Below are 12,989 nucleotides of genomic sequence, written 5' to 3'. Positions count from 1 at the left end.
TAGTGAAGGTTGCTCTACACTTTCAACGTTTCTGTTTGGTAGGAACAGTTGCTCCCTTACCTTTGTCTAATGCCGACCTGTATTGCTTGCAGGGTCCGCTGGGGACCTTTTAGAGAAACACAACAGACTAATTCCATCCCCCCTCCCAGGGGCCTCTTATGGCAGAAATGGCAGCTCCAAAGAGAACAGAGCCTGGAGCAGCAGCTGCTTAAAATATCTGTCCCACGATACAGCTGTTATTTCAGGGAAGTGGCACTAATTGTAATTGCTTATCTATTAATTTATTATAATTCTTTCTTGCTCTCTCCCCCTCCCACACACTCCTTCTTCATCTTCACCTCCAGGCTTGTACTTGTGTGCAAAAAAAAAGTTCACAAGACTCAGCTGGGCCTGATTAATAGGAGGTTATCAGGGAGTTGCGAGAAGCTGTTGCAAATAGATAACGGTGGCAGCAGTAATTAAAATGTCTTTTCATTTTGGTGGAAGGATGGAATGTTAAAAAAATTAAATGTGGATGTTTCCAGGGATGTGTTTGGGGAGCGGGTTGCTATCTGGTTCTGTGACGTGGTCTGAGGTTGTGTGGAGCATCATCCTTGCTAATACTAAGCAGGTCTGGGGGTCTGTCCAGAACCTGGATGGGAGGCAATCCAGGAAGGAATTCCAGGTGTGTGGCCTTGAGTTCCATGACATCAGGGCAGGAGTTTATTAAAGAAATGAAGAGGGGAGAGAGCAAGATGGCAAGCAGAGGCCAGGATTTCCCACCTGCTCTACAGTGGGCTTGCTCTGCACACTTCAAAACACACACACACCCTCATCTGTGCTATCAGAAGGGACACTAGCTTGGAGGTCTCCAAGGTCTTACCCAAGTTGGTGAGGCTCGTTTGACAGCAGCACAAAACTGAGCCTTCTGTGTTATTTGCCCACTCCTATGGAAGGGAGCTGGGTATGTTTAGCTTGGAGAAGAGACAAGTGAGAGGTGATATCTGAAGGTCTGCCTATGAAGGATTAAGCAAGCTTGTTTTCTGTTGCTCCAGGGGGTAGTACCAATGGATGCAAGTTATGGTAAAGAAGATTCCAACCCAACATTAGGAATAATTTTCTGATGGTAAGAGCTAGTCACCCTCCTGCATTCCTCATAAGGCTTTGTTTCCTGACCTTTGGTCATCTTGGTAGCCTGCCTCTACGCACCTTCCAGTTTGTCAATATCCTTCTTAAATTGTGGTGCTCAGAACTGCACACAGGACTCCAGGTGGGGTCTGACCAAGGCAGAAAAGAGCAGTGCTATTAATTCCTTTGATCTGGACACTACTGTTATTTTCTCTCTTTTTTAAAAATGGTTCTTCCTAACTCTAACTTAGCTGATGCAGTTTGAGCCAGAGATCAGGTGACCCCCCTCCTCCTTTGTGGATACCAATAAAGGGCAGTAAGGCAGGTGTGTGGTTGAGATACTTTACCAGTGTGGTGAAGATAAAGTGGTAGTATTCCGTCATCATTCCCATTGCCATGGCCTGAGAAGAAAGCAAATGAAAGGTGAATTAAAAATACAGCATGTGAATTTGTAACAGAAAGAATGAGCCCACAGAGCCTTGCGGGAAATAGGTTTAGCAGCTTCAGTGGCTGACTTGGGTACTTTGGCACCCTGTGCAAGGCCAAAATTTGACACTCACACACTCAGGCTACCTTCCCAAAGGCAGGTAAGAAGGTGCCAAGCTTTCGGTAGGAGGTGCTGCCTTACCAAAGGAGGGTAAGGAGGCACTGGGCTTTGTGAAGGAGGCTGGGAAAGCACTGACTAGGATTTGGGAAGAAAGCAGGAGGACTCTAGGACCCTGTCAGAGTTTCATGCCTCCATCCCAAAGCCCAGTGCCTCACTTACTGAGCTTTGAGGTAGTGCCCCCTGGCGCATTGCCCAGTGCATGCGCACTGCTCGCACAGCCCAAAGTCTGCCTCTGGAAGCTTTAACATTTTGGTGTCTGAGAATGCAATGTCTCAAGGCCCAAGGCAACCAATGAGTCCCCCTTTGTCACAGGGCATTCAATGCTGGGACTCACAGCAACAGAACCCTAAAAACCTTGACCCCCACTTGTTGGCAATCCAGCCTCCCAGGTTTGACTACTGACTCACTCACAAGAACATAAGAAGAGCCTGATGGATCAGGCCAATGGCCCATCCAGCCCAGCATCGTATTCTCACAGTGGCCATCCAGGTGTCCCAAAGGGAAACCCACAAGCAGGATTCAAGCACAAGAGCACTTTCCCAGCAACTGGTATTCAGAAGCACTGCTGCCTCCAGCTGTGGAGGCAAAGCACAGCCATTGTGGCTAGTAGCTGTTGATAGCCCTCTCCTCTATGAATTTGTCTAATTCTCTTTTAAAGCCACCCAAGCTGGTGGCCATCACGACCTCCTGTGGGAGCGAATTCTATACTTTATGCACTGTGCGAAAATGACCTGAATCTTCCAGCCTTCAGCTTCATTCAATGTCCACGAGTTCAGACTGAACTTAGTTGTCAGCTCCTCTGTCAGGCCTGCCTATATCCTAGAATTGTGAACAAGTGTGGTCCTCCTGGGTGCTAGATTCCACTTTCCTGAGAATTTCAACTTCCTTTTAAAATGCTTCTAGCAGAAAGTGTTTCACCTCTGGGCATGAGTCAGTGCCTTGATGAGTCATTTGCCCCAGCAGTGCACTCTGTGGATTCACTGTTCAGAATTCAGTGTTCAATTAAAATAGACGCTTTGCTAGGTTTATTTAAAGATTCCCAGGAACAGTTTTATATATTATGTTTCAATAGCAGCTGCCAGAATGGAGACAGCTAAACAATGGAAAACCCTAAATCACCTTTGCCAACCTGGCACCCTCCAGATGTCTTGGACATCAACTCCCATCAACTCCAGCCAGCACTGCCATACGATGCCAGGGCTTATGGGAGTTGTAGTTCAACACATCTTGAGGGGGGTGGGGACCAAATTGGCAAAGTCTGCCCTAGATGAATGTTGCAATTCAATTTGCAAAGATCTGGAAAATAGCTTGGGCGGGAAGCAATGAGCAGATCAGAGTCAGCTCACAGGAAAATTATTAAGTGCTTTCTGGAAACGTGGTTACCGTTTGTCACATAGGTCAATAAAGGAGGGTCCCAAACCCAGCCCCCATTCCCACACATGTCTGTTGGGAGTGATGTCCTCACCTGATTTATAACACAACTATTCTGTTAAATGCTTCCTGGACAAGCTATTATCTTTGAGGCAGACATGAAGAATGAAAATTGAACTCTTCACTATTTGTTTAACATTTGTTGTTGATGCTGTAATGTACCTTTACAGACATATCATCTATCTATCATCTATCTATCTATCTATCTATCTATCTATCTATCTATCTATCTATCTAATCTATCCATCCATCCATCCATCCATCTATCTATCTATCATATTACTGGATCCTCTGGTTTGTCCTGCCAGCTGTGGTCTTGCTCAAGGGCTACAGTTCTGGCACAAGGTCAGTTTGAAATAAATATCCCCCAAGAGGTGCTGCCTGATAGACCCACCTGAATTAGCCTAGCTGCTTAAAGATGTGCTATGGAGACCAGCTCATGGATTTTGTTTTATACTCTCTCCCTTTCCAACACATTTTTTCTGATCTAAGATGACTGCAAAGGTACAAAGTCTATATATATATACATATATACACCCCCCCAATAAATCCCAAGCTTCATAGAAAGTGTGATGAAAGGAAAGGAGCTTTCAACTTGTTAGATCTGAATTAGCTTTGATTCTCTCTGTTTTGTGTGGGCCTTTAACATGCACCCTCACACACACAGCTGATTAAGTAATAAACAACCAGGAGTGGACCCCTCAGTCGTCAGAAGGAGGATTGCATTCAGTGCCTGGAAACTCTAATTAGAAATATTTCAATGGTCAAATTAAATTGCAGAGGTAAGTGTGTGGTTGGGAGTTGGAGAGGGTGACCGGGGATGGGAACAAAAGCTGTTCTCCTGTATTTGTCAATGACATCAAATCAATTAGTACAAATTGAAAGTGCTTGGCAGGTTGCAGAAAATGCTGCCTATATAAGCCTGGGAAGGAACATTGCTGCTGGCGCCCACAAGAAGATTCAGCGTTTCCAAGGAGGAGAGGGATGGAGCTTAATGGGTGGATTGGAATCAAGAGCCATCACTGCAGTGGCTAGCCAGAAAAGGTTGCTGCAGAAAAGGTCCCACATGCAGCACATCTACGGCACTGCTGATGATTTGTACAGCAGAGGATGGACAACCCACCATCTGACAATGGTGCTGCTGACAGACTCATTTTAAAGAAACCTCAGTGACTGCTTGTGAAATCATGCAGTTTTATTCTAAAAGAAGCAGCAACAGAATTTAGATGGATCAGCACACCCTGGATCTGGTCAGAACTAGGGGGAGGGGGAGGCGTGTGCAGGAAGGGGGCCAGGATAGAAGAGGGTGGCTGAGGGTTGCCAAGAGGCTTGGGAGGAGTTCCCATAAGAATGTAACATGATAATAGCCTACTGGGTCAGGCCAAAGGCCCATTTAGTCCAGTATCCTCTTCTCATAGTGGCCAACCAAATACCTCTGATAAACCTGCAAATCGGACCTGAGCACAAAAGCACTCAGGTCTTTCCTGTGGTTTCCAGCAACTGGTATTCAGATGCATTGCTGCCTTCGACCATGAAGGCAGTGCATAGCGTCTATCATGGCTAGTAGTCACTGATAGCCTTTTCCTCTACGAATTTACCAAATCCTCTTTTAAAGCAACCCAGGTTGGCAGCCATCACGACCTCCTGTGGGAGTGAGTTCCATAGTTTAACTCAGTGCTGTGTGAAGAAGTCCTTTCTTTTATCTGTCCTGAATCTTCCAACATTCAGCTTCGTTGAAATGTCCATGAGTTCTAGTATTATGAGAGAGGGAGGAAAACTTTTCTCTATCCACTTTCTCCATGCCATGCATAATTTTATAAACTTATTTTATGAGAAGCTGGTAAAATGTGGGCTGGATGAGGTAACTGTTAGGTGGATTTGCAGCTGGTTGACTGACCAAACCCAAAGAGTACACATTAATGGTTCCTTGCCATCCTGGGGGGAAAGTGACAAGTGGGGTGCCACAGGGTTCTGTCTGTCCTGAGCCCGTTGTTGTTTAACGTCCTTCTAAATGACTTGGATGAAGGAATTGAGGGGATGCTCATGAAATTTGCAGATGGCACCAAACTGGGAGGGATAGCTAATGCCACAGAAGACAGGATTGGAATTCAAGATGACCTTAACAGATTGGAAGACTTTTGCCCAAACCAGGAAAATGAATGTCAAAAGGGACAAATGCAGGGTTCTACATTTATGCAGGAAGAACCAGCTGCACAAATATAAAATGTGGGGCATCTAGATTGCCAGTAGTATGTGTGAAAAGGATCTAGGCTTAACAGGAATCAGTTATGATGAGTCAACAGTGTGATGCAGCAGCAAAAGAAGCTAATGCCATTCCTGGCTGCATCAACAGAGGTATAGTGTCTCAGTCAAGGGAACTAATAGTACCGCTCTATTCTATCTTGGTCAGACCACACCTGGAATACTATGTTCAGTTCTGGGCACCAACATTTTAGAAGAATATTGACAGGCTAGGACATGTGCAGATGTTGGCCAAGATGGTCAAGGGTCTGGAAACCAAGCCTTATGATGAATGGTTGAGGGAGTTGGGTATGTTTAGCTTGTAGAAGAGGAGACTAAGAAGTGATAGGATAGCCACCTTCAAATATCTAAAGGGCTGTCACATGAAAGATGGAGGAAGCTTGCTTTCTGCTGCTTCAGAGGGCAGGAGCTGAGCCAATGGATTCAAGTTATAAGAAGGAAGTCTCTAACTAAGCATGAGAAAGACCTTTCTGGTGGTAAGAGCTGTTTTAGAGTGGAGTGGACTCCCTCAGAAGATGGTCGAAGGATGTTTTTAAACAGGGGTTGGATGGCCATCTGTCAGGGATGCTTTAGTTGTGATTCCTGCATTGCAAAGAGTTGGACTAGATGACCCTTGATACCCTTTTCAGCTCTACAATTTTATGATTCTATGAGTGCTAAAGGACAAGGCTGTTGGCTGGAACCTGACAGTTGATATGGGCAGAGGAGGAGACGGACTGAAGGGGGAAAGTCTGGAGATGGCAATAATTGGTGGAGGGGGATAAAGGGAGGCATGAAGATTGTTAGAAGAGGAGAAACACTCTTGCTTAGCCTTGCTGGGCTGAGAGTTTCAGCTGAGAGGCTGAAAATGGTGCACAGAGGCCCAAGAGGCAGCAGCAGCATTGATGTCGGCACTCCAGGCATTGATTCAGCCAACCCCCACCCTCTCCTGATGCAGGTTTATTGTAAGCCAAGTTCCCAGATTGCTTCTACTAAGTGTAAAGGCAGGAGCCAGGGTGTTAGCCTGATGAAGACTCCCTCCACAACCACACACAGTCCTCTCTCCTTTTGCCATACCTCTGAACTGCTGTCACTGAAAGCAGGTGTTCGAGGATGCTATGATTTCCAGCCTGACTGACAGCACCCTCCCCCTCCCATCCCGCCACTCTCTAGCCAGAGGGCCTCCTGGTTTTGTGCTGCTTCTGCTGAAATTACTAGGGCAGAATTTTGCTTGGAGGGACAATGGAGCAGTTTGCAGAGAAGTAGGAAACTGGGGACACTGGGAGGGAGGGAGGGAGGGAGGGAGGGAGGGAGGGAGGGAGGGAGGGAGGGAAACCACAAAGCACAGCAGAGAGTCTGCTATACCTCTGTTTTCCTTTCCATCCTTTATCTGACCAGGATGTCACTGCTGGTGGGGGCAAGACCCAAGAGGTCTGATTTCTGAATCAGTGATGCAGAGGGAAGGGACCAGCCATATGACTCTAACATGCGCTGAAGTGTCAGCTGACTACACTGAGGCTAATCTGGGCATGGGGTGAGCTGGTCATGCACGGTTAGACTTGTTCAGCATGCATCTCTCTTTAAAGAGGCCACTCACGGCCAGCTCCAGAGAGCCTTTATGAAGGTGCAGTCCTGTAACATCTGCGCACATCACTGAATTGGGACTCAGGAGTAAGAGATGGGGTTTGATGCCTCTGATGTTACTCCTCAGTATATCAATAAGGTGAGCTAGGACAGGAACAGAAAGACCAAAACTCTGGTGGTGGGGATTCCAAATGTCACCTTGGCTGAATTATTACTATTACTATTATTTTTTTATTGCATTTATATCCCACCTTTTTCTCCAAGAAGCTCAAGGTATCCTATATGGTTCTCCCCCTGCTCATCTAATCCACACAACAACCCTGTGAGGTAGGTGAGGCTGAGAGTCAGTGACTGGCCCAAGGTCACCCAAGGAGCTTCAGGGCGAAGTGGGAATTTGAACCCTGGTCTCGAGCTCCCTGGAGAAAAAAGGTGGGATATAAATGCAATAAATTAATAAAATAAAATGTCAAACTGAGGAAGTAGCTCCCTCCCTCCTGTAAAATAGCTCATAGTTCCAAATGAATGCTACATTTGGGGGATTTCCCCAAGCCGTCTGCACATGCTCAAGAGCACCCTAGCTATCCTATGAGTGAAAAATAATAATAATCCATGCACTATCAGCCTGTTCTGCGAAGAAGAGGCAGAAGGAACCACTGCCTTGAAAAGACATAAACTAACAGCCGCTGCAGGATATATCAATGCAAACACATTAAAGTGCCACTTTGCAGTATCTTCCAATTTGTGTGGAGCCACAGGCAAGCTCTGCACATTCCCCAACTGCCTGTGTCCTGGAAGGACCACACAGGATTTTCCCAGGCTGTGCTGCGCCTCCCCCTGCTCCCTCTCCCCACCCCTCAGATTCCTCCCATCATGAATGGAGCAGACGGGCACAATGAACGATAATAGAACTGCCTAATAAAGGAAGAGTGCCCAGCACAGACGGCACATGAATATCAGAGGAGGCAGGAGATGTCAGTTCTGCTCACCCATTTGCAGAATGATCCCTCCCGGGCCCAAATCTCACAGTAATTTTGGAGCAGCAGCACAGAGTTGCAGAAGAAGGGATGTCACCAAAGGCCCAGCCAGGCCATTCGGGAGACAGCCGACCTCAAGCATTATGCTCTCTTTTGCGTGGCAAGACCCTGAAAAATTCTGCCCTGTACATTAATAGTTTTAATAGAGTAACAGCAAGCAAACAATTTCCCTCCCCGGGGTCTTTGCCCACCCTCCAGACAGAATTCAGATGTTTGAATTAAAGTATATCTTAGCTGAGCCTTGCATCCAAAGATTTGGCTGGTTGTTTTGAACCCAGCTCCCTGCATGACTGAGGCCTTATCCACACTTACCTTTTGCCTCTCTCTTTCCAGGCACAGGTCCACATTTTAAAGCTGTGTGCCAAGCACTCTTTAAAGCTGAATTGGTGCAAACAGCAATTTGGGTTTTCTGCAGGTTACCATTTCTCTGATTGAGCTTTAAAGAGCGAGTTTTCTCAGGGAAAACTCTGGTGCAAAAAAGAGAGACCATCTCATTTTCATTGTATGTAAAGTTAAAGGTGTTTGTCTGCAGACAGCTTTCCGAGTCATGTGGCCAGCATGACTAAACTGCTTCTGGTGCAACAGAACACCATAATGGAAACCAGCACCCATGGAAATGCCGTTTACCTTCCTGCCGCAGCGGTACCTATTTATCTATGTGTACTGGCATGCTTTCAAACTGCTAGGTTGGCAGGAGCTGGGACAGAGCAACAGGAGCTCACCCTGTTGCGGGGATTTGAACTGTTGACCTTCTGATCAGCAAGTCCAAGAGGCTCAGTGGTTTAGACCACAGCGCCACCTGCATCCCTTAATTGTATGTAAGCCACTTTGGGAGCCATTCTGGTTGAAAAGTGGGGTACTAAGGCTTGAAAGAAAGAAAGTAATCTGTTTGGCCACTGCAAGAACAGGATACTGGTCCAGCTGGTCTGACCCAGCATGGCTCTTCTTAGGGTTGTTGTGTGTTTTTTTTGCTGTTTCTCACTTATGTTCACCCCTGTTCTTTTATACCGCCCTCCTCCTTTGTATCGGCCCATGTAGTGAACTGGCTTGTCCTAGCCCCACCCACCCAGCCTCTGGACACCACATAATACTGGCAATCTCTAAGGCAGCGGATCTCAAACTCTGCCCCCACTCAACAAAAAACACTTGAAATTTTCTGAGGGTCTTAGCAGACCACTGAATAGTGTCACAATTGCAATGCACAGTGCAAGATGCTTCATGGTTTTTAATTGCAGGTGGTCTGCCTGGATGGAGCTCTTAGATCACAGCCTGGGAGCACCTGCCCAGAAGCATCCCCACCCACCCGATGGACCCACCTGCTTGAGGATGTGGACAGCCATGGTGTGGGTGCAATCAAAGATGATCCGGAACTCCCGGCCCCGCTTCATTTCCTTGAGCAAGGGGCGCGTGTCATCTGTGTCGAGGGGCAGCTGGCGGATTTTCAAGCGGATGTTGTATCTCGACGGGGCCATGATCAGTTCTTGCAGCCGGATGAGGCCTTGGAGAGAGCATGGACAACCACAAAACACCAGACACAGCTGAAGACAGGTTTCAAGCCCAGGCAGCGACCCATCTCCAGAAAGCAAAGCTAATGGTTGCACCATCTTGGGTGATGGTAAAGGACCTGTAGAAGCTCCAAAGGAGAGGAACTTCTCCCCATTATGGTGCTACTTTTAACAGAAACCCACTTGTGAGGGGATCCTTTCCCTTGTCCACCCACACCTTAACAGTATTTTACAGATCAATAGAAGGCCCCAAATCTTCTCCTGCCCACTCCACCCCCTTGCCAAGACCACAGAGGTAAGACCACTTTGTGGTAGTGGTGGCTGAATCAGTAGCTCCCTCTGCTAGTCCACTTGTAGGGAAAATTGGATGGGGTTCAACCTCATGTGGGAATCAGCTGAAAAGGGGGTGCCACAAATACACAAGTGCTCAGAGCACCCCCCCCCCCAAAATGGTCATAAGCTGAGGCCACTTCCCCCTGGAATGTGAGGTGTTTACACAGAAGTATCCAAGGGGTCCAGGTGGTAAGCAAACTTGTATGCCACCCCACCTGTGGAGTCTCCCCTGACATGAAGGCCTGCTTTTTGGTGTTTTCACATTGCTGGCACACAGAGTATACTCTTCCTAGTGGCTTCAACAACTCAACCATTTGAATTATCTCTTTGGAGTTTAAAATCCCTTTAGGTAACCTTGAAACATCTCAAGCTCATAGCAGCATCCTCTGGATTCGGCACCAGCACCACACATCTCATGGTGGAAAACCTCCCTGTGCACAGAGCCACAGTCAGCCACCTTCTCAAGGTCAAGTGGAATTGAAACTTTTGACAAATTGACTTCTTAGGGGTAATTAATTCCATTATGGAAAAGCATTGGCCTGCTGCTCGCAATTATGATATTGCAGGAGCCAGAAACTCTCTGCCTTAAAAAACAACAAGACAAACCAACAAAATACTTTCCAACTGACGCAACACGTCACTCTGGATGGGGAGACTGAATTGAAACACATACATATTCAGAGCTGTGTGCTTGTGTCTCTAACACAAGGAAGGGAGGATGTCCTTGTGAGTGTGAATGAGCAGCATATACGGTAACTTAGGAGGCAGCCATTCTGAGTTGTAAGGGTGCCCTGATTATACTCTTCCCAGAGATATCTGTGTTGTGTTCATTGAGCAGGTATTCACTGTGGGTAACACTAGATGCTTTGCACACTTAATTTATGAATTTATTTTAGTATATTTCTGGGCCGCCTTTCCAGATAATACCCACAAAAGGTGGACTGCAACAATAAAGACTATAAAAAGAGGAAATTGACAAGGCAAAAGCTGAAGCCATTAGATGCCACCAAAAAATAAGAGCCAAGAAAGTATACTTAGACAGGCAATAAAGCAAGCTGCAGTAACCACAGGTTCCAGCCTAGTTGAGATATCTAGTTCAATCCAAGCACAACCATCTAAAAGATTTCAGCTCCTGGGAATAGAAAACTATGTTACCTGGGACTTTGGAAAGTGACTGTCAGGCAGCCCAGACAAAAGGGGGCCTAGAAAGATTAGCAGCCTGGCTTCGATTAGGACTTCTTCATATCCACATTTGGGAAGATGGCGTATGATAAGCCATTTTCCCAAGAGAGACAGGCTGCAGGAAGAGTGTGGGGTGTGGGACTTTTTTTTTTACCAGAGAATGACAGAGTGCATGCAAAAAACAACAACAAAAATGGACAGTCCTATCAAGAGCCAAACAACTCATTTGTGATTGTCAAGACTTCACAGGCTAGACTGTACATCCTTTGGTGAGATTCTGTATCAGCCTCTTCCCAAACATGGTGTCCTCTCAAGATGCTTTGGACTGTAGCATGGCCGTGCTGGATGGAGCCGATGGGGGCTTTAGTTCAACAGATCTGGAGGGCATCAGGTTGGGGAAGGCTGGTCTATATTCTACAGCAAACAGCAGATTGTGAAGACTTGGATTTGTGAAGGAAATTTTTGGTGGAAGATTTTTCTTTCTTTGCTGACTTGGCTTCAAATTTTTGATGCCTGCTTTGGAATTTTATTTTTATGCTTTGGTTGTTGTGACTGGGTTCAATTAGGTGGTTCTTTGTTTTTATATGATTTGCTATCTGATTGGTTAGCTGTGGTGAGCAAGCTGAGAGAAATAAAATAACATTCTGGCCACTATGAAATGACTTAGGAAATGTCTGAAGATGAATAACTGGGTCAATTTTCCATTTTCCTGTCAATGCCTCCCAACGTATGATGACTCCCATGTTTCTTGAAGGCCACTGTGTGGTCCAGAAGCTTCTGCAACATAACAAGGGCCCTTTGTCCCCATCAGAGCCAATCCAATGGGCTCCCACTAACCCTGCTTACCTGTACTGTCATCATACACCACAGTGGCTGACCTCCATTTCAGGTACTGTACAAGGTCCAAGATAGCATGGCTGAGAGAGGCATAGTCCGGGTAAAGGTTGACATAGAAAGTGTCTTTGTTATCCAAAGGGTGATGCTTCCACCGCAGCTGGATGTGGGGGACCTCCAGTGCGTTGCAAATGGACTGGACGGCATTGGTGCAGGAACCCTGGGAAGGCCCGAATATTGCTACAACACCAAGCGCCAGCTGGTCACAGGCTGGAATGGAAAGGGATCGAGTCCATCAGTCACACCAAGGCAGAAAGGAAGAAACAACCAGAGGAGATCAAGAAAGACGCTGGCCCGAGTCAAAGGTCAATTTGCACGATTAGGCAGCTTGCAAGATTAAGAATCTGGGCTTTCAGCATGAAAGGCAGTGTCAGAAGATTGCCTCCCTAATTCACTGAACCAGTAACTCAGCCCACCTGAGGATCTTATTATTCATACCACCACAGACCATGATGCTTATGTCAAAGGCCATGCTTCTCTCCCACATGCTAATGGGGTGAGCTACAGAAAGGCACACATCTCACTTGTAATGTATTGTATTGTAATGTTTGAAGCAGCCCTGACCAGTCATATTTAATCAGTCACACCAAAATGTGTGCTCTAGGATAATTTTTGGGGAAACAGCATGCACAACCCTCCCACTTAGCCTGTTTTTATGGAGGGCTCATCCTCAAGGCCAGACGAAGCCCTTCATTTAGCAGATTAGGAGAATATTTTGTTTAATCATCCTTTCGCCAGGGAAAAGATGCTTGCTTATGGCTGGTGGGGGAAGGAAGCCAACAGAATATATTTCATCTCTTGTTAGACAAAGAATTTTACTGACAAGACAAAACAAAACTGAGTCATTCAACTGGTGATGGATTTAGCAGCCCATGTAGTGTGTGGGATTTCCATCCTACATGAGCCGTTTCAGGTTTTTGCCTGAAAACACAAGGGTTAAATACATGTAGAGGAGCAGGAGAGTTTATGCAAGCCCCATGACCTGTATGTGGGAGGTTTATGAGAGTTACTGATTGCATGAAGGCTTCTATGCACTTTCAGTCAAGCATGCTTTGAAGTCCCCTTTGGACT

At 46.4% G+C, this 12,989-nt stretch overlaps 1 protein-coding gene across 3 annotated transcripts in view; it reads right to left on the bottom strand.

Annotated features, from left to right (window-relative positions):
- Nucleotides 1-12,989, bottom strand: part of GRIK3 (glutamate ionotropic receptor kainate type subunit 3) — a 189,277-nt gene that overhangs the window by 56,505 nt on the left and 119,783 nt on the right. For 2 of the 3 annotated variants that reach the window (XM_028739214.2, XM_077931844.1), the window contains exons 3-5: nucleotides 11,871-12,128; nucleotides 9,321-9,502; nucleotides 1,455-1,508 (exon numbers count right to left, since the gene is read on the bottom strand). In XM_028739214.2, coding sequence (XP_028595047.1) covers nucleotides 1,455-1,508; nucleotides 9,321-9,502; nucleotides 11,871-12,128 — 494 coding nt within the window. The remainder of the gene's footprint in view (nucleotides 1-1,454; nucleotides 1,509-9,320; nucleotides 9,503-11,870; nucleotides 12,129-12,989) is intronic. The other variant, XM_077931845.1, reaches the window with a different exon arrangement.

The sequence above is a fragment of the Podarcis muralis genome, chromosome 7 (assembly GCF_964188315.1).
Source record: "Podarcis muralis chromosome 7, rPodMur119.hap1.1, whole genome shotgun sequence".
Classification (NCBI taxonomy): Eukaryota; Metazoa; Chordata; class Lepidosauria; order Squamata; family Lacertidae; genus Podarcis; species Podarcis muralis.
The sequence above is the reverse complement of the archived record's forward strand: the minus strand, read 5'-3'. Positions and strand labels throughout refer to the sequence as shown.